Below are 22,545 nucleotides of genomic sequence, written 5' to 3' on the forward strand. Positions count from 1 at the left end.
AACAAAAACTGCTGGATTCTGCACATAATTGACCTAAATGGAGCCAAACAGGTCCCACTGACTATAATGGGATCTGTTTCCTTTCCATAGGGGAGTCTGCTTTATTTGCAGAGAAAAAAAGTCTGTGAATGGAGCCTCCAATGCAGATGCGAGCAATTCTTTACCTATAATATTGGCCTACCTTTTTCTAGTGCAGAGGTTCTCCTCACTTTCACTCATCACCAGGGATCGGCTTGTCCCTCCTTGACTTGCTTCATGCATGACTTCAATCTACAGTTTAAGGTAAGTGAGAGATGTGAATAAAAATGTAGTGAACAGTTCTATACTTCTGTAATCAGAGCTTGAGATGCAGGAGAGTCGAGATTTGCAGCTATCCCAAGTACTTAGGGTTTGAACATCTGAGGACTGCCATAACTTACAGTAAGTTCCTACTGAGCCCTGACACAGGCTGGGCTTCATAGGAACATTGCTTCTCCAGAGACGACAATGAATTAACATAGCAGTTTATGGGAGATTTGCTATCAGATTTATGTGCAAGTCCCCTAGAGGGATTTCAAATATGTGAAAAAAAAAGTTTTCAATATTAAAATTTAAACAAAAAAAATAAACCAAAATTCAGCACTTTATTCTTCAATAAAAGTCACACAAACTGTCTAAGATGTACGTAACATACAAAGCCTATATAAATTATCCCTGAAAGTATGCTTTTGGGGATTATTTCTATAGGCTTTGTATTTTACCCATGTCCTAGACCGCTTGTTTGTCTTTTTTAATGAAGAATAAAGTGCTTCATTTTGGAATTTGGTGAGATAGGTGGGACTATTTGGCTGCCACCTCCAGTACATTGTGTTGGTGGCACACATGGCAGTGCTGACCTGTGCTTGTTTCTACTTATTATTGCAATGTAAAACACATTGTAGGTATTGCCGTGTCCCAGAATGCCAAAACTATTAAAGTATAATGTATTTATCCGGTACGGGGAAACGCTATAATGGGAAAAAAATCTGAATGGATGATTTGCAGTTTATTCGTTGCTTCCACTCCCCCCCAAAAAAACGAAATAAAAAGTGATCAAAAACTTATGCACACTTAAAAATAGCATCAATAAAAGTTACATTGCTCTGCAGCTGTAACTAGAAAAAAGCTATGGCAGTCAAATAATGGCAATGAAAAGAAAAAAAAATGTATTTTTAATATTTCATTTGTTTTAACTATTAAAACAGAATAAAACTGTATAAATGTGACATTGCTGTAATCGTACAGACCTGCAGAATAAGGGTTCATGCACACGACCGTAGCCTGTTTGGTCGGCAAATTGTGCATCCGCAAAACACCACCCGCATGTGTTCTGTAAAACGGATACGAAAAGGACATTTTCTGTTTGTTTGTGGATGCAGCGGAGTGGACATCATGTGCTGTCTGCAACTTTTGAGGCCCTTTGAAGTGAATGGGTCCACATCCAACCAGCAAAAAATGCGAATGGGATGCAGACAAAAAACAAGGTCGTGTTCATTAGCCCTAAAGCTAACATGTCACTTTTACTGCATAGGGAACAAAACCCCAAAAACTGTTCACAGAGGTGCTTATATGGAAAAGAATTGTGCTACGGTACTGTACTTCATGTTTGTAATGCCTTATGTTCTCCCTTGCCGACTTGGCTGTTAATCGCTATTACCTCGCAGCGCCAGATTACAGAGTTTGATGAACCATTGGAAATACTTGCCAAAACCCGTAAGGGTTAAGCCTCATTCACACGTCAATGTTTCACTGACATGTGATGTACGTGTTCTCCACGGACAGCACACGTCCCTATTTATTTTAATGTGTGTATTCACACATCAGTGTTTTAGTACGGTTTGTGGGTCCGTTTTTTTTAGCACGGATGCATGCTCTATTTTGTCCGTGTTAACGGATTCATCAAGCCCATTATAGTTTATGGGTCAGTGAAAATCACAGATGCTATCCATGTTGCATCCGTGTTTCACGGATCATTAAGAAGAGATTCTTTGAAAATTATTTTTCAGCTCAGTCAGTGAAACAACAAGGATGCAACACGGACAGCAAAAAAAAAAAAAGGACACACGGATCCTTCATGGACATCTTCACGGATGCATCACGGACCACCTGCTTACGGATCTGAGCACGGACGTGTGAATGAGGCTTTAGAAAATACTGCACATTTGAACCTAGCTTTAGCTTGCTAGTAGTATAGATGCCCTACAATCCATCACGAGAACAAAGGCAGCTATTTCCATTAGCCTGTGTTCTCTAAATCTCTGGACCTAGTAATCAGAAACAAAACATAAATTACAATTTAAAAAAAAATCTGGTAAAACCTATATCTTTACCTTTATACCACCTTTTGCCTTTTTGTTGTTTCGTTTTCTGGACAGATCCGCTTCAGACAGTGACTTTGGAGGTGGAGCGGGTATGTCTGGAGCTCTTCGAGTAGTAGCTAGGAAAAAATGTACGGTAGTTTACATATTATCGCCATCTAACTTCATATTTTAGCCCAACCCTTTCTTATTGCCGATGTCCAGAGGAAACATAGGTTCTCTTATTGGTTAAGAAGACTCTTTTCATTTACTTTCTTCATGTGGCATAATTCATTCCCAGTTACAGTGTACCATGTAGACAAACACAGGAGGAGTCCGAAATACATTACAGCAAAGTATGTGTTACGTCTTACAATGGCACGTGTAGAAATATGGTATGTACAGCTTACACAGAGCCGGGCCGGGCCTGTCCTGTGCGGTTAAAGGGGTTTTCTACATAACATCTTCTAATGACACATGGCGATTTACTTCCAACAAAAAACTATTTCCTTGCCACATAAAAGATGGTAATCGCCTGAATTGTTTGCTAGGGGTGCAACAAGTGGCAGAACCAACCTTCGTATGAACATTTATTCCTGATCATCGGGCCATTTAAACGTCTCTAAGCCTAGCATCACTTGACACTTCTTGTGTGGTGACATTTTGGGCATCAGGCCTCTAATTTTCCCCCTGTCTCTCTTAGCTTCACTAAAGAAAGTCATTGGTGCTCATTTATCAAACAGAAATACGCCTAAATTTGGGGTATTTCTGGCACAAAGGTCCTTTTGGGGTTGTGGCGCAAAGGTCCTTTGGGGTTGTGGGCATGGAAGGGGACAGGCTGGTAGGCCAATCTCATTTACCATTTTCTACACCTGTTTTAGGGGTAGAAAATGTAAGCTAGGAAGCTGTCTTACATTTAGAAGTGGTGGAGGATCCACCAAAGTTATGTAAAAAAACGGAGCCTCTTCATAACTCCAGTGGATCAACCGCCAGGTATAGGGGCTGTTAAGACCGGTGTCTAAAGGTCAGTATTAATAAGTGTACCCCTTTGTTTGGGTCACAATGAATCCTTGCTGTTAATCTGCCTTGAATTCACCAAATGCAAGCAATCCTGCATATAGAGTTAGAAGAATCAATGGCATTTTCATTCCCAAACAAGCACCTATTGATGACATAAAAGTGGATGGGCACTCATGTTTAAATAGTCCGATGCATACTGAATGGCGGAGGGAGGGTGGGCTAAATGATGTAACATGTTTTTTGTAATTTTTGTGGATCTTGGTCAATTATTTTTTTTGTTTGTTTTTTTAGGCAAAAAATTGCCAGTTCCAGATACTGCATGGAAGTTTATGGAAAAAGGAGTAAATTATATATAATTATATATATATATATATATATATTATCTCCTATAGCATGTTCTGGGTCTGAAGATTTTCTCCCATAGACTTCCACTGGTTTTCATTCACAACTGGCCAATGTGTGCTGGCATTGTTTCCCCCCCCCCCCCCCCCCCCCATACAGCTATACAGAGAGATTGACATCACAAGAGGTCTATAAAAAAAGATCAATAGACATGCAAAAAACATAATAAAAAAAAGCAGGTGATAAAACATACAATATGGGTAGAAATGCCTAAAAAAAAAAAAAACACTACAAATTAACAACAACAAAAAAAACTGGGAAAGAGCCCTAAGGCCTTATTCACATGCCCATGTCAGTAATTCATCCGTGAAGAATCCGTGTTCGGTCTGTGTGTCAGTTTTTCTCTCTGTGTGTCACCCGTGTTCCACGGACATTGCACAGTTGCAAATACATTTTCAGAGCATCACCTATAAATGGTCCGTGAAACACTGACGAACCACATGTAGCGTTCAAGTTGGGTCCGTGTTTTTCATGGACCCATAGAATATAATGGACATGATGGATGGACAAAAATTGGTCATGCTACAGGCTAAAAATACAGACCGAAGGACCAGGCTAAAACACCTACAGTATGTGGGAATTAGGGGTGGGCGATATGGCCTAAAATCTATATTGCGATATAATTTTAAGCATGTGCGATATGCGATATATATTGCGATATATTGTTTTCTATATTGGGGGGGGGTGTTTAAATTTTATTTATTTTTTACTTTTTATTTATTAACTATTGGCCTCCTTAAGGGCTAGAACCCTTGTCATATTCACCCTAATAGAGCTCTATTAGGGTGAATAGGACTTTACACTCTCCCTGCTGCCCTGTGCATAGTGCACACAACAGCAGGGAGCTGACCATGGCGGCAGCCTCTGATCTGCCCCCCCCCCCAGCCTCTGATCTGCCCCCCCAGCCTCTGATCTGCCCCCCTTCCCCAGCCTCTGATCTGCCCCCCTTCCCCAGCCTCTGATCTGCCCCCCAGCCTCTGATCTGCCCCCCAGCCTCTGATCTGCCCCCCAGCCTCTGATCTTCTCCCCAGCCTCTGATCTTCTCCCCAGCCTCTGATCTGCCCCCCTTCCCCAGCCTCTGATCTTCTCCCCAGCCTCTGATCTGCCCCCCTTCCCCAGCCTCTGATCTTTTCCCCAGCCTCTGATCTTTTCCCCAGCCTCTGATCTTTTCCCCAGCCTCTGATCTTTTCCCCAGCCTCTGATCTGCCCCCCTTCCCCAGCCTCTGATCTGCCCCCCTTCCCCAGCCTCTGATCTGCCCCCCTTCCCCAGCCTCTGATCTGCCCCCCTTCCCCAGCCTCTGATCTGCCCCCCTTCCCCAGCCTATGATCTGCCTCCCTTCCCCAGCCTCTGATCTGCCCCCTCTGGTAACGCAAACCCCCCCTCCCCAGTATTAATCATTGGTGGCAGTGGCCACAGGGTCCCCCTCCTCCCCCCCATCATTGGTGGCAGTTTGCAGTTCCGATCGGAGCCCCAGCAGTGTAATGCTGGGGCACCGATCGGTTACCATGGCAGCCAGGAGTCACGCTGCTGAAGTCCAGGCTGCCATGGTATGTTAGTGAGCAGAGAGCAGCGCATTATACTCACGTGCGCTGTGGCCGCCGGTCGCTCCTTCTTCTCATAGGTCTGTGCGGCGCATTGCTAATGCTGTAAGCATTAGCTATCCGCCGCACAGACAGAAGAAGGAGCGACCGCCGGCCACAGCGCACGTGAGTATAATGCGCTGCTCTCTGCTCACTAACATACCATGGCAGCTAGGACTACAGCAGCGTGACTCCTGGCTGCCATGGTAACCGATCGGAGCCCCAGCATTACACTGCTGGGGCTCCGATCGGAACTGCAAACTGCCACCAATGATGGGGTGGAGGAGGGGGACCCTGAGGGATATGGCCGGCACATTCATTGGTAGTGCAGTGGCCACAGTCCCTCCCCTCCTCCTCCTACTCTGTCCTCATTGGTGTTCAGCGGCAGCCGCGCACAGTGGGGAGGGAGAGACTCCCTCCTCCTCCCTCCTCCTCCCTCCGCTGTGCCGGCCGGCTCAGAACATGGTGCGCGCGATCATATCGCGGTCCGGCGATATAGGCGATATGGCGAAAATCCATATCGTGGCCCAAATTCATATCGCATATCGCCTATATCGCCTATACCGCCCACCCCTAGTGGGAATACACATTAAAATGAAAGGGTATGTGTCTTGTCGTGTCAGTAAGGCCATAGGCCTCTTGCGAATGGGGTGAATGGGGTCGCAATCCGCATGCGGCTGGCACACGGTCAGTGCACATGCATTGCGGACAGCAATTTGTGGTCCGCAGCACACGTTGGTCTTCAAGAGGCCTTACTGTGATCATTTGTCCCCCATTCAGTCCGCATACTGTCTGCAGCACATCTCCCATTTATACAGGGTGGTGTACTGGCAACTGGCTCCTATTAAAGGGTCATAATCCTACATATCCAGTAATAAAATGAACATCTGAGCAGAAATGAGGGTGTCATGAGCCCTGTGCACACCCAGCTGTGTTTACTAAAAACTCCAATCCCTGTTTTCCACTTAGGCTACATGCACATGAACGTTGTTTGTTTCAGTGTCCGTTCCGTTTTTTTTTTGTTTTTTTTGTGGATAAGATGCGGACCTATTCATTTCAATGGGTCCACATAAAATGCGGACCGCATCGGTATGTCTGTTCCGTAGTCCCGCAAAAAATAAAAAATAGAACATGCCCTATTCTTGTCTGTTTTAAGCATTGTTACAATGCGTCCGCCCCAAAAAAAAACGGATGGCATACGGACCGCAAAACACATACGGTCGTGTGCATGTAGCCTTATTGTGTGAATGTGCACAACTGATTGTGTGTGGCAAACATGGTCAGATTAAAAGGTAAAACCACAGCCTTAGGCCTCATGCACACGAATATGTGCCGGTTGTGTTGCGGTCTGCAATGCACGGGCACCCACTGTGTACCAGTCGTCTGTGGATGCGGACCCATTCACTTGGGGTCCACACTCCACATCCGACGGTCCGCAGCGCATGCGTATTTTAAACATTTTGTCTCCCCTAAGAGTCCCTGGCACATCCATGTATTCAGTGAGACCCATGTAGTGCTTTGCTTATACTGTATTTGCACTAGCGGGGAATTAATCAGGAGAGATGACAGGTCCACTTTAAATGCCCGGAAAACCTCTTTAATGGGCTTTATGCACACAAAGTTATTTTCAAATCTACTAGAATAAGTGGAACCTGATTGCTACAGTTGTACTGCATGAGGCCCCATTGTGGTTCATCACTGTTCTTTACAACCCAAATGTAAAACTGGATAATATTATCTCTGTTAAACTGCCATGTCTGACCATACCATGTAAGTATATAACATGCACTAAAGCCGGTTACATACATGTAGCCAGGTCTGAAGTGAATTTGCCTCAAAATGTTTGCAATTTATTAATCCTACAGTCGTGGCCAAAAGTTTTGAGAATGACACAGATATTAGTTTTCACAAAGTTTGCTGCTAAACTGCTTTTAGATCTTTGTTTCAGTTGTTTCTGTGATGTAGTGAAATATAATTACACGCACTTCATACGTTTCAAAGGCTTTTATCGACAATTACATGACATTTAGGCCTCATGCACGCAACCGTTGTTGTGTTCCGTTCTGCAAAATGGGGTTCCGTTGTTCCGTGATCCGTTTCCGTCTTCCTTTATTTTTAGAGGATCACCTGACATGAAGGAAAGTAAAAAGAAGTCTAAGTCAAGTTTGCCATGCAAATGATAGGGAAAAAACGGACGCACGGACGCGGATGACAATCTTGTGTTTTTTCACAGACCCATTCACTTGTATGGGTCTGCGAACCGTTTTCATGAAAAAAATAGGACAGGTTATATTTTTTTGACAGACTGGAACCACGGTCGCGGATGACAAACTGTGCATCAGCCGAGTTTTCAACGGACCCATTGAAAGTCAATGGGTCCGCAGAAAATCGTGAAAAACAGAACAACGGACACGGAATGAAACGGTCGTGTGCATGAGGCCTTATGCAAAGAGTATTTGCAGTGTTGGCCCTTCTTTTTAAGGACCTCTGCAATTCGACTGGGCATGCTCTCAATCAACTTCTGGGCCAGTTCCTGACTGATAGCAACCCATTCTTTCATAATCACTTCTTGGAGTTTGTCAGAATTAGTGGGTTTTTGTTTGTCCACCCGCCTCTTGAGGATTGACCACAATTCTCAATGGGATTAAGATCTGGGGAGTTTCCAGGCCATGGACCCAAAATGTCAACGTTTTGGTCCCCGAGCCACTTAGTTATCACTTTTGCCTTATGGCATGGTGCTCCATCGTGCTGGAAAATGCATTGTTCTTCACCAAACTGTTGTTGGTTTGTTGGAAGAAGTTGCTGTTGGAGGGTGTTTTGGTACCATTCTTTATTCATGGCTGTGTTTTTGGGCAAAATTGTGAGTGAGCCCACACCCTTGGATGAGAAGCAACCCCACACATGAATGGTCTCAGGATGCTTTACTGTTGGCATGACACAGGACTGATGGCAGCGCTCACCTTTTCTTCTCCGGACAAGCCTTTTTCCTGATGCCCCAAACAATTGGAAAGAGGCTTCATCGGAGAATATGACTTTGCCCCAGTCCTCAGCAGTCCATTCACCATATTTTCTGCAGAAGATCAATCTGTCCCTGATGTTTTTTTGGGAGAGAAGTGGCCTATTTGCTGCCCTTCTTGACACCAGGCCATCTTCCAAAAGTCTTCGCCTCACTGTGCGTACAGATGCGCTCACACCTGCCTTCTGCCATTCCTGAGCAAGCTCTGCACTGGTGGCACTCCGATCCCGCAGCTGAATCCTCTTTAGGAGACGAACCTGGCGCTTGCTGGACTTTCTTGGATGCCCTGAAGCCTTCTTAACAAGAAGTTCTTGATGATCCTATAAATTGTTGATTGAGGTGCAATCTTAGTAGCCACAATATCCTTGCCTGTGAAGCCATTTTTATGTAACGCAATGATGGCTGCACGCGTTTCTTTGCAGGTCACCATGGTTAACAATGGAAGGACAATGATTTAAAGCATCACCCTCCTTTTAGCAGGTCAAGTCTGCCATTTTTACCAAATCAGCCTGACATAATGATCTCCAGCCTTGTGCTTGTCAAAATTCTCACCTGAGTTAACAAGATGAGTACTGAAGTGATCTCAGCAGGTCCTTTAATGACAGCAATGAAATGCAGTGGAAAGGGTTTTTTTGGGGATTAAGTTAATTTTCATGGCGAAGAAGGACTATGCAATTCATCTGATCACTCTTCATAACATTCTGGAGTATATGCAAATTACTATTATAAAAACTTAAGCAGCAACTTTTCCAATTTCCAATATTTATGTAATTCTCAAAACTTTTGGCCACGACTATACTCAGAAGTCAAGGACCAGATACAAAAGTTTTTATGTGTTTTTATGGTATGAAACACAGGTACCTATGTACAAGCTGGTCTTAACTGTCCTAAAATGAAATATCAGGACAACGGCTTTTAATTTATACATTTATTGCTCATTCACTGTCTTATACATTTTCCAAAAATACTGCATCAAGAGAAAAAAAAAGGGTTAAAAGTAATACGACTGACCAGATTTCTGCTTTGCAATCCAGACACCACTATATTCCAAGCAGCAATTCTGAAGTATACTGCTATCCTGAAAAATACTGGAGATGCCACCAAACCTAGATGAAGTCCTTACAGAAAATGTCATTTTTATTATATAGTGGAGGTGGTTTGAACAGTCTAATTCGGTAGACTTCCCGCGTTAAGACCCTTCAAAGGGTTACAGAAATGAGGTTGACAAGTGAACAGCTTCATCTCCGCTGCAGACAAATCCTCCCACAGCAAGTTACTGTATGAATCAACATCCTCTCTACTTTTTTCCCCACTAGTGAGTACACATAGAAGAAATGTAGGTCACAGAGAAGAGCAGTTCAAAGAGCTGGAGAGAACCTAAATGTACTGTGGAGCTCAATTGCAGAAGAAGTCCCATTTTAAACATGGGGTTTGCATATTATTTTTTAATATCATTGCCAAATGTGTATTCTGAAGATAGAGGAATGCACAATAACAGGAATAACTATACAGTTGCAAGAAAAAGTATGTGAACCCTTTGGGTTCTGATCTTCATCTAAGTCACAACAATAGACAATCACAGTCTGCTTAAACTATTAACACACAAATAATTAAATGTTACCATGTTTTTATTGAACACACCATGTAAACATTCACAGTGTGGGTGGAAAAAGTATGTGAACCCCATAGACTAATGACATCTCTAAGAGCTAATTGGAGCGAGGTGTCAGCCAACTGGAGTCTAATCAATGAGATGAAATTGGAAGTGCTGGTTACAGCTGCCCTGCCCTATAAAAAACCCACACGAGTTCTTGGTTTGCTTTTCACAAGAAGCATTGCCCGATGTGAATGATGCCTCGCACAAAAGAGCTCTCAGAAGACCTACGATTAAGAATTGTTGACTTGCATACAGGGAGTGCAGAATTATTAGGCAAATGAGTATTTTGACCACATCATCCTCTTTTTGCATGTTGTCTTACTCCAAGCTGTATAGGCTCGAAAGCCTACTACCAATTAAGCATATTAGGTGATGTGCATCTCTGTAATGAGAAGGGGTGTGGTCTAATGACATCAACACCCTATATCAGGTGTGCATAATTATTAGGCAACTTCCTTTCCTTTGGCAAAATGGGTCAAAAGAAGGACTTGACAGGCTCAGAAAAGTCAAAAATAGTGAGATATCTTGCAGAGGAATGCAGCACTCTTAAAATGGCAAAGCTTCGGAAGCATGATCATTGAACAATCAAGCGTTTCATTCAAAATAGTCAACAGGGTCGCAAGAAGCGTGTGGAAAAACCAAGGCGCAAAATAACTGCCCATGAACTGAGAAAAGTCAAGCGTGCAGCTGCCAAGATGCCACTTGCCACCAGTTTGGCCAAATTTCAGAGCTGCAACATCACTGGAGTGCCCAAAAGCACAAGGTGTGCAATACTCAGAGACATGGCCAAGGTAAGAAAGGCTGAAAGACGACCACCACTGAACAAGACACACAAGCTGAAACGTCAAGACTGGGCCAAGAAATATCTCAAGACTGATTTTTCTAAGGTTTTATGGACTGATAAAATGAGAGTGAGTCTTGATGGGCCAGATGGATGGGCCCGTGGCTGGATTGGTAAAGGGCAGAGAGCTCCAGTCCGACTCAGACGCCAGCAAGGTGGAGGTGGAGTACTGGTTTGGGCTGGTATCATCAAAGATGAGCTTGTGGGGCCTTTTCGGGTTGAGGATGGAGTCAAGCTCAACTCCCAGTCCTACTGCCAGTTTCTGGAAGACACCTTCTTCAAGCAGTGGTACAGGAAGAAGTCTGCATCCTTCAAGAAAAACATGATTTTCATGCAGGACAATGCTCCATCACACGCGTCCAAGTACTCCACAGCGTGGCTGGCAAGAAAGGGTATAAAAGAAGAAAATCTAATGACATGGCCTCCTTGTTCACCTGATCTGAACCCCATTGAGAACCTGTGGTCCATCATCAAATGTGAGATTTACAAGGAGGAAAACAGTACACCTCTCTGAACAGTGTCTGGGAGGCTGTGGTTGCTGCTGCACGCAATGTTGATGGTGAACAGATCAAAACACTGACAGAATCCATGGATGGCAGGCTTTTGAGTGTCCTTGCAAAGAAAGGTGGCTATATTGGTCACTGATTTGTTTTTGTTTTGTTTTTGAATGTCAGAAAGGTATATTTGTGAATGTTGAGATGTTATATTGGTTTCACTGGTAAAAATAAATAATTGAAATGGGTATATATTAGTTTTTTGTTAAGTTGCCTAATAATTATGCACAGTAATAGTCACCTGCACACACAGATATCCCCCTAAAATAGCTAAAACTAAAAACAAACTAAAAACTACTTCCAAAAATATTCAGCTTTGATATTAATGAGTTTTTTGGGTTCATTGAGAACATGGTTGTTCAATAATAAAATTAATCCTCAAAAATACAACTTGCCTAATAATTCTGCACTCCCTGTATATAATATTTAAGATTATATATATATATATATATATATATATATATATATATAATGGATAGCTGGTAGTATTTGCATAGTAAAGTAACTAGTGAGATTATGTGCATCTTACTATATGTACTGTTATACCTAGGGTCTCATCTGGAGGCTGTACCTAACTGTAACTCCAGACGGTGAAGAGCTGTAGAGTAAACCAAGCTGCCCGTGTCATAAATTCACACGTCATTATAAGCATTTAAAAACTATCTTATACATAGTTCAAAAATTCAGTCTTGTCCCAACCAAATACTGATGCAGAAAGAATCTGATTGATCATTCTGTAGACAGGAAGGATTTTTGTCTAATTGACGCTTGCACCTAATTCCAAGTGGCTTCACTGGAAGGATTTCTCGGAAGTTCCCTAGATAAAAAGATTAAAAGCTGAACTTGGGTATGCATCCAAGCTAGACGTGAAACATATAAGGCAACAATCAGCAGTTTTGCTTGTTTTCATTCTTTGGTAGCAAATAATATGCAAAGTGTATTTTAGCATATGGGGAACCAATGAGGAGACAGTAGATGTGACTACCTCAGATTTCCCGTAGGCAGGTGCGTAACTTAAGGGCCCTGGTACAAGAGTTCAGCTTAGGCCCCCCTTCGCTCAGTGCCTTGTGGTCAGGGGCAGGGAAACACATAGCCTTCGTGATGCCTGAGGCAAAAATTGAAGTGGCACCCCTTCCCCAATGCCAAATACTTGACCTAACCCCTTCTCTCCAGCCAGAGGTGTAACTTTACCAGCATGCACTTTCTATAATACTGGTATCTTCTTATGTGGCATAAGAGTCTTTGGGCCCTCTCAGGCTCCTGGGCCCGGTAGTGACTGCTACCTCTGCACCCCCAATAGCTACGCCCCTGCCCGTAGGCATAGTAGCTAACTGTAGTCACAGATCCCAGCTCTGCCCCAATGGAATTAAGCATACAAATAAATAAATAGCAACCAGGAGCAAGGTTTGAGGAAATGAAAGGTAGGTACCTACTGTATTCTCATATCACCTTTGAGCTCCTGACTGGAGCAACACTTTACATTACTTACACAGCTCTTTCTGGTTTGGATTTGGCTGAGGTCTGACCGCGTTGACCAGCATTGATGGCATTATTGGAACGGAAACGTTGCCCCACAACAACCTTTATTCCAAAACTCTTCCAAACTGTTAGTGATACTTACAGAAAGGACTAACAGGGAATATTATGGCACAAATGTACCTTTTTCATACATAACTGGGCTCCTTCCGTCCTGGCTGTGCAACACCAAACCGTAGAGATGGTGGGAGGGACCCACAGGAGGTACAGGTGATGGCGCTAGAGAAGCAGTCTCCTACAAGCCCCATAATGCCTTCCATGTCTCATTGCTATGTGCTGTCTCTTTCCCCTTTGCTGCTGTATCTAGAACCCGTATACATATCTTGTATAATATTGACCTGTGTACTGTATGACAACGGCCAGCATGTTGTTGCAGTTGATTTCTTGTTTGCAGCACAGACCTGCTCCAAACGTCCCTTTACTTACACTGGGGAGGGAGGAAGTCATTTGGATAAAAGCCATATATATCAGCTGCAAGTGACATCAAAATGTGATTTACTGTCCCCCAACTCTATAAGTGTTAACCCCCTTCAGCTGAGTGAATGTTAGCTTTTTAACACATCTCGGCAGTTATAGCACTCAGGTACTGGGCTGTATGTTTGGCGAGCAGTGTTTAAAGTTTGGCTGATGAGTCCCTGTAAGTAATTTATTCTGACCCTACTGGCAATAAATTCTGTCCCTCTCTCCAAGCCATTGAGAGTGTTGTACAGCACTGCATATCACTGCTGAGAGCTGGCTAAACAGATTCACTGCACATGTGTGTCTTACTCAAGTGAAATATCTGGTAATAGCAACATTTAAAAAAAAGCTTCCAATGGAGGATATTATTAACTTTATGAAAGGAATAATTTAATGAGCACTTGCATTCATGATACAACCACAAATTATTTCTTATTTACTGGTGTAAACGTCAATATTAGTTCTGGGCAGAATTCTTCTATAGCTAGCACTAACAGTCAGTGACTATAATTGGTTCTGTCTGTTATAGAAAAGCAACCAGTTGGTGTTTGCAGTTCTCACCTATTTACAGATCGTTGTCCTTACACAAGAAAAGAGCACTGTAATGGAAAAATGTATCTTACCCAAAGATGTTGGCCTAGCCGTTTTAGGAGATGATCTTTTTGGAGATGACTCTGGATGTGGCGCCACCGGCTGGACAGGTCTTGTCTGTTTGGCTGCCAGCTTCTTCAAGCTTGCTTGTCTCTTCTCAAACATTTCCTGAACATCAGCCAACTTCTGTAGTACTTTCTGAGAACTTGCCTGAAGGTGATAATTGGTGGTTCAACAAGGTACAGTATCTCACAATAGTGAGTACACCCCTCCCATTTTTATTATATCTTTTCATGGGACAACACTGAAGATCTGACACTTTGAAACAATGTAAAGTAGTCAGCGTACAGCTTGTGTAAATTTCTTGTGCTCTCAAAATAACTCAACACACAGCCATTAATGTCTAAACCACTGACAACAAATGTGAGTACACCCCTAAATGAAAATGGTCAAATTGTTCCCAAAGTGTTAATATTTTGTGTGGCCACCTTTACCCTCAGTTTCTTTAGAAAGGCAGTGGTCGTCTTGGAGGTGTTGGGGATCGTTATCATGTTGGAATACTGCCCTGAGGCACAGTTTCTGAAGGGAGGGGATCATTCTCTGCTACAGTATGTCACAGTACATGTTGGCATTCATGGTTCCCTTAATCAACTGTAGCACCCCAAAGCTGGTAGCATTCATGCAGCCCCAAACCATGACATTCCCACCACTATGCTTGACTGTAGGAAAGACACACTTGTCTTTGTACTCCTCATCTGGTTGCCGCCAAACACGTATGACACCATCTAAACAGAATAACTTTATCTTGGTCTCATCAGACCACATGACATGGGTCCAGTAATCAATGTCATTTGTCTGCTTGTCTTCATGAAACTGAGGGCTTTCTTGTGCATCATCTTTAGAAGAAGCTTCCTTCTGTGAAGAGAGCCATGCAGACCAATTTGATGCAGTGTGCGGTGTATGGTCTGAGCATTGACAGGCCAATCCTCCACCCCTTTTAACCTCTGCAGCAATGCTGGCACCACTCAAACAACTATTTTGAAAAGACAACCTCTGGATATGACGCTGAGCACAAGCACTCAACTTCTTTGGTCAACCATGGCAAGGCCTGTTCTGAGTGGAACCTGTCTTGTTAAACCACAGTATGGTCTTGGCCACAGTGCTACAGCTCAGTTTCAGAGTGCTGGCAATCTTTATATAGCCTAGGCCCTAGGCCATATTTATGTAGAGCAACAATTCACACGTGAGACCTTGTAACACTAACGAGTCACATGATATCGGGGAGAAAAATGGCTAATTGGGCACAATTTGGACATTTTCACTTAGGGGTGTACTCACTTTTGTTGCCAGTGGTTTAGACATTAATGACTGTGTGTTGAGTTATTTTGAGGGCTCACCTGATATACAAGCTGTACACTGACTACTTTACATTGTATCAAAGTGTCAGATCTTCAGTGTTGTCCTATGAAAAGATATAATAAAATATTTACAAAAATGTGAGGGGTGTACTCACTTTAGTTAGATACTGTATAACCGGTAATAATTTACAATATATCACCCTACTTTACACATCGTACATACAATGATCATGGCCTTTACTTGAACACAAGCTGACAACTATTCCAACCCCACCTTACCCTGTACACATGCATGCTTGACTCAGCAGAGTGATCATGTATTCCCAACAGGGATAAAGGACTGCCAGACACCTCTGGCGGCAGTTTATCTCCCAAGATGAAAACGGACTGGAAATTGTGAAATGAGACATGACCAATCCTTATTGCCTCCGACATCTGTCTATGCCTGTTGGAGTGGTGGACAGACATGTGCACTACCACTCCATTCAGAGAGGGAGTTCCGGGGATCTCTGCACATTCCAGTGGTTGGACCCTCAGTGAGAATCCTAATAAATTCAAGCACAAAAGGCATACCCTGAAGCCCTTTTCTGCTAATCGGTGAGGAACCAAGCGGTTATAACCGCCAGCGATCATACATTTATCACCTATCCAATGGAAAAATTATGTTTGTCGGACCCACCTTTAAGGATATATATTTTGAACTTTAATGTGTGAAATTAAATTAAGATTTCAACCATAAATAAAATAATCAGTCATGTAAATGTCTCACGTGTATAATGTTTTATATTTCCGAATGGCACACACAGTATGTAATATACCTGATAAGTATCAGACGTTCTTCTTACCTTTATTTCCGCAGTGAGGATGACTTCATACTTGTGATAAAAGTCAGTAGGATTGGACAGCAGGTGCACCTTTGAACTACCAATAAATTTCTCAATGTCTCGTAGAGCTGACTCTGCACCATCCTGCGACTGACATTTATCCACTGCTTGAGAGGCTAGCAGGTAGATTCCATCTTCACACCACTGGTTAGCCTGGGACAAATCAGAGCAGAATGTAAGGGTAAAACATTATTTATCCACTGAGTACATAATCTGAAATGGTCACTAAATAATATTCAGCAAACGCCCATGTTCAGTTTTTGGCTGCATCCACACATTGCAGTTTAGCTGTGTTTTTTTGTAATGTATGGAATGAATCCTAACCAGGGCAAAGGTATAAAATAAGAGCTTGTCAAAACCTTGAAGTCAATGAAACATTATACAAAACTGCACAGTATGAAGACGGCCTCAGTTTGAATGACTGTAATAATCTTTATTTATATAGTGCCAACATATTCTGCAGCACTTTATAAATCAGAAAGTACATGTAAAAGACAAAGCCAAAGAGTAAGAAAACTGGTGAGAGTCCCGCTTACAATCTATAAGGAAACAGGAGATGACCCCAAAAAAATCTTGGTCTGAAGGAGAGCAAGAGGAGCTCAGCAGGTTAATATGTGCGTGTGTATAAATATCTATCTATCTATATATATATATATATATATATATATATATATACACACACACACACACACACACACACACACACTCAAAATTACTGTTACTGTGAACAGTTAAAAGGGTTATCCAACTCTTGTAATAATCCCCCCCAATTCCTGGCAACTCATATAGATTAAAATTACCCCGTCTGCTCCCCGACACCCTTGTCTCTCCTGATCCCCGCATGGCCACTGCTGAATCGCTCCCCCTCCGTAGCTGGATATTTTGATCTGCGCGACGGGGAGATGCAACGGCAGCCGTGTGGGGATCAGGAGCGACGTGGGTGCCGGGGAGCGGGCTAAATATGACCTTTATGAGGTACCTGAGCACTGGGGATGGGGGGGGGGTCATTATAGGGGTTTGATATCCCCTTTAAGCAGTTGAAGATCAAGGCTCATCTTTAATATTTTCATAATAACAAAAAAAGTGCCTGAAGCAAAAACTTTGGCCACCCTGCTTGGCTGGTACCTAGTAGCACCCCCTTTGGCAGGTATCAAAGCTTGTAAATTCTTTTTGTAGCCAGCCAAGAGTCATTTCATTCTTGTTTGAGGGATTTTCATCCATTCTTACTTGGAAAAGTCTTCCAGTTCTGTGAGATTCCTGGGCCAACTTGCATGCACTGCTCTTTTGAGGTCTATCCACGGATCAGGGGACTGTAAGGGCCATGGTAAAACCTTCCATTTGTGCCTTTTGAGGTAGTCTACTGTGGATTTTGATGTGTGTTTAGGACCAATATCCATTTGTAGAAGCCATCCTCTTTTCAACTTCACCTTTTTTTTTTTGCAGCTGATGTTACATTTGCTTCCAGAATTTGCTAGAGTTTCACTGAATCCATTCTTCCCTCTACTCATTAAATGTTCCCTGTGCCTTAACACCCCCCCCCCCCCCCCCCATCTTATAGCCTTCTCCTGTCTTGTGGGCCTCACCCATTTTTATTTTCAGAGGGAGCTGCTCAGAAGAACCCATGCCTACTATTTTGAGATAAGGTTAGAGAAGTCTGGGTATTTATAAAGCTTTGAAATTTGCATCACCTAGCCTTTCCTAACAAAGTTTTCTGAGCGCTCAAATCTCCTTGGTTTCCCATACTTTTGTAAGGCATTCCTTTCCTTTTTTTCACTCTAAAATTGTACAAACCAAAATAATGCCCTGATATTGCTTAAAATGTTGAAAAGTGTGTTTCATCTTTTAGTCCACAGTAATTTTGACCAGGGGTGCCCAAACATTTGAATGCCACTGTATACACATTAGGCTACGTTCACTCTGGCGTTTTGGCTTTCCATTTCTGAGATCCGTTCAGGGCTCTCACAAGCGGTCCAAAACTGATCAGTTTTGCCCTAATGCATTCTGAATGGAAAAGGATCCGCTCAGTTTGCCTCTGATCAGTCACCATTCTGCTCTGAAGGCGGACACCAAAACACTGCCTACAGCGTTTTGGTGTCCGTCTGACGAAACTGAGCCAAAAGTCAATGGAGGACGGATCTGGTTTCTATTGTGCCAGATTGTGTCATAGAAAACGGATCCGTCCCCATTGACTTACATTGTGTGTCAGAACAATCTGGCACAATAGAAAACAGATCCTTCCTCCATTGACTTTCAATGGTGTTCAAGGCGGATCCGTCTTGGCTATGTTACAGATAATACAACCAGATCCGTTCTGAACGGATGCATGTGGTTGAATTATCTGAACGGATCCGTCTGTGCAGATCCATGACGGATCCGCACCAAACGCGAGTGTTAAAGTAGCCTTATTATTCATTTAAATTTCTAGTAATTCTGGGCTTTGAAGTTAAGGAGATGGTCCTATCAGTGATTGACAGCCTTCCCTCTATGGCTGTGCATACACAGAGGGTTGTCAATCACTAACAGGGCTGCCTCCTTGAGGTAGTCTTACTTAATGTCAGGCATTTTTTCTTTAACATTCCATCCATTAATGTCTTCTCATGGAACGTCAATGGCTTCTTATTATACAATGACTGGAACAAATGTTCTACTAAAACCTAAATTTTCATCTCCTTTGTATTCTTAGCAGCTAAGCAAACAATTGCCCATAGCTGGCTAAGTAACAAATTCTTATTTTCGGAAGTCAAGAGATGTCTCTTGATGGTTCTCCCTTTCACCTACGATATCTCTACAATAGAAATACACCAGTTATGCTTTGTTTCTATGTATGTAAAAATGACAGCTTTGTATCTAGTTGTGAATATACATTTTGACATTTTTTATATGTGGAAGTGCAGGCAAGTTTATCCAAATTATTTTTCTAAAAATGTAAAACTACTTTCACACTCACGTTTTGGCTTTCCGTTTATGAGATCCGTTCAGGTCTCTTACAAGTGGCCCAAAATGGATCAGTTTTGCCCTAATGCATTCTGACTGGGAAAGGATCCGCTCAGAGTGCATCAGTTTGTCTCTGTTCAGTTACCATTCCGCTCTGGAGACGGACACCTGCTTGCAGCGTTTTGCTGTCCACCTGACGAAGCGGAGCCAAACAGATCCGTCCTGGCACACAATGTAAGTCAATGGGGACGGATCCGTTTTCTCTGGCACAATAGAAAACAAATCCGTCGCCTATTGACTTTCAATGGTGTTCAAGACGGATCCGTCATGGCTATAGAAGACCTAATACAACCGGATCCGTTCATGATGGATGCATGCGGTTGAATTATTGTAATGGAAGCGTTTTTGCAGATCCATAACAGAGTGCCAAACTAGCCTAAAACGTAAATGTAGGTTCTCTTTTTTTTTTTTTTTTCTACACACAATGAGAGTATACTGACCCAGTACTCAAAATGAATTCTAGTTCATAGAATATTCTGTGACCAACAACCAAAACAGATGACTTACCTTATCAAGTTGCTGGTGCAGCTCCAATGATTTTCCCAGTATGTCGTACTTTTTCTTGGTTTCATTGGTGAAGTCATCACAGATGCGCCTCAGCTCTATGCATTTTGGTCTAATGGAGTCCACAGCATAGTGGTTATTTTGTATTAGCTGGTCTCCATGAAGAGCATGAAGCTGGGCTTTCTCCAGGATGCCCTGGTGATACAAGATGACGGAACATGAATGAATGAAGGAAACTAATCAAGTAAAAGGGTACTCTTGTAAATAAAAAGTTAGACTCTATTTGCTAGATTGTAGGGGTCCAGCAGATGACACTCCCAGCATTTACCAGCAAAGGGTTCATGTGAATTCCCCCCCCAGCTGCAAGACTTCAGCCAGGATGAGTTGAATGGAGCCGTGATCACGCATGAGCTATCTTCATCAGTGCGTCATTCGCTGTCTATGGCACTGACAAACATAGCCAGATAAGAACTTGGATATCTCTGGCAGAATCACATAGAGCTTGAATGCAGCAGCAATGTAAATGCTCATCCGCTCCTCCATTCAACTCCTCCAGGCTGTGGTATTGTAGCTGAAAGGAACGAGGGACATGGGACCTCTTTTCTGAGGATCCATGGGTTTTCCATCAATTGGACCCCACCAATTTAGCAATTATCCACTATCCAGTGGGTAATTTTTTAATCACTGGAATTTTGTTTTATAATTTTTTATCCCTTTGGAAGCTCTGTTTTTAATATTTTTAGACAGATATGAGCAGTAAACCGTTGTGAGCATTTCAACATCATGAATAAACAACACTGTGGGGCTAATGAAGGAGAATTGGATACAAGGGGTAGTGGTGAAATCTTATTACGTCACTTGCATCTTCTGTGGGAACATCTTTGTTATGTCATTTTTTTCCCTGAATATTTCATATCACATGGTTTATGGACTGTATTATTTTTATTTCTGACTAACGTTCATCAAGTCGAGCCAATAGATTGTTTCTGGAAACACAGAACTTGTATACTAAACATAAAATGTTGATTAAATGTTCTTTTTCTGGGAGTAAGGATAGGAAATCAATATTTTAATGGTGGGGGTTCAGTGCCAGGAATCACCCTTCCTCTACTGATCAGTTCACAGCTTGTTAAAGATTAAAAAAAAACGCTATACCAATTCTAACCGATCCTGCTCTGCTACTTCTGTGGCGCTGCTTCATGGCTCTCTGCTCTCCACTTTCATGTCACTGCTCGACATGCCAGAAATGCCAGTAGCAGTCACGGGCTGAGGCCGGTCATTGCTATGGTCATTAGTAGGCTGGTTGGGCCTTTTCTGGCATTTCTGGTATGTCGATCTAGGACCAGGTAGAGGTGAGCAGCAGGAACTTATGGTAAGTGCGTTGGAATGGCAGCTGAGGGGGATCGGTGAAGGTGTGTATGGTTTCTTTCCTATTTTCAACCAACTGTGAGCCATATATAAAACAATTCTATATTAATAGTAAAAAGATACTGGGCACTCTCTCTGTATATGAACCTCACAGTTTATTAATTGTAGATATATAGCATACACGAACAATTCATATAACAAGCATATTACTTAAAACAATATATCATAAAATCCGGATAGATTAAAACTACTAAACTCCTAAAGTGGCTGTAGTGAGTGCTCTAAAATATGGTATCCTCTGGATAATGGGGGTAAGAGTCCTTTGTATGGATGTCCATCCAACCTTTGGTTGGAATATAGTGGAACTGCCGCTTTAGGGTATAAGAAACCCGCAATAAAAGTCTCCTCCAAACGGAAAAGTATAGAACACAGCTGTTAGTTGCAGTGATTTAGTTGTGCGGCGTCCCGCTATACTCACTGTTCAGCTGCGATGTGCTCCGCTGCTGTGCCGGTACAGTAGATATTCATATTCGGATCTTTATTATGTTAGTCCCGTTCCCCTCTCCATCTCTCAGTTGACTGAGGCAGGGGTGATTACAAACCCTGAAACGCGTTTGGTGCAAAAGACCCCCCTGATGGACATTGATTTTATCTGCTGAAGGATCGCATGTACCCGAACTAACCCTGCCTAATCAGAGACCCGACGCGCATTTCAACAGGACTACTATAGGAGTGTACTACGTTCACTTACAAACAAAGTCCAGCGCGGAAGAGGGAGTCTACAAACTCCCCAAGCGCCGGCTCTTACATCTACGGAGCGGCGCCTGAGAGATAGAGAGGGGAACGGGACTAACATAATAAAGATCCGAATACAAATATCTACTGTACCCGCACAGCAGCGGAGCACATCATCGCAGCTGAACAGTGAGTATAGCGGGACGCCGCACAACTAAATCACTGCAACTAACAGCTGTGTTCTATACTTTTCCGTTTGAAGGAGACTTTTATTGCGGGTTTCTTATACCCTAAAGCGACAGTTCCACTATATTCCAACCAAAGGTTGGATGGACATCCATACAAAGGACTCTTACCTCCATTATCCAGAGGATACCATATTTTAGAGCACTCACTACAGCCACTTTAGGAGTTTAGTAATCTATCCGGACTTTATGATATATTGTTTTAAGTAATATGCTTGTTATATGAATTGTTCGTGTATGCTATATATCTACAATTAATAAACTGTGAGGTTCATATACAGAGAGAGTGCCCAGTATCTTTTTACTATTTTTTTACCTTACTAAAGGAAGGGTGATTCCTTTTTACTGAGAGCACCTCCCCCGTGTTTTGCGCCATTCCTGTGCGTCACTCTTTTTTGCTTAAATTCTATATTAATGTTAACATAGACACAGTGGCCACTTTAATGGAACTGATCAGCAGTACTAGGCACAGCTGCTCTTAAAGA

General features: G+C 42.7%; 1 protein-coding gene across 1 annotated transcript in view; it reads right to left on the reverse strand.

The window, feature by feature from the left end:
• MCF2L2 (MCF.2 cell line derived transforming sequence-like 2) overlaps positions 1-22,545 on the reverse strand; it is a 508,793-nt gene that overhangs the window by 284,613 nt on the left and 201,635 nt on the right. Inside the window, exons 11-15 of the mRNA XM_044288562.1 lie at positions 19,716-19,907; positions 16,176-16,367; positions 14,005-14,182; positions 2,349-2,455; positions 182-270 (exon numbers count right to left, since the gene is read on the reverse strand). Coding sequence (XP_044144497.1) covers positions 182-270; positions 2,349-2,455; positions 14,005-14,182; positions 16,176-16,367; positions 19,716-19,907 — 758 coding nt within the window. The remainder of the gene's footprint in view (positions 1-181; positions 271-2,348; positions 2,456-14,004; positions 14,183-16,175; positions 16,368-19,715; positions 19,908-22,545) is intronic.

This window comes from Bufo gargarizans, chromosome 4 (genome assembly GCF_014858855.1).
Source record: "Bufo gargarizans isolate SCDJY-AF-19 chromosome 4, ASM1485885v1, whole genome shotgun sequence".
NCBI lineage: Eukaryota > Metazoa > Chordata > Amphibia > Anura > Bufonidae > Bufo > Bufo gargarizans.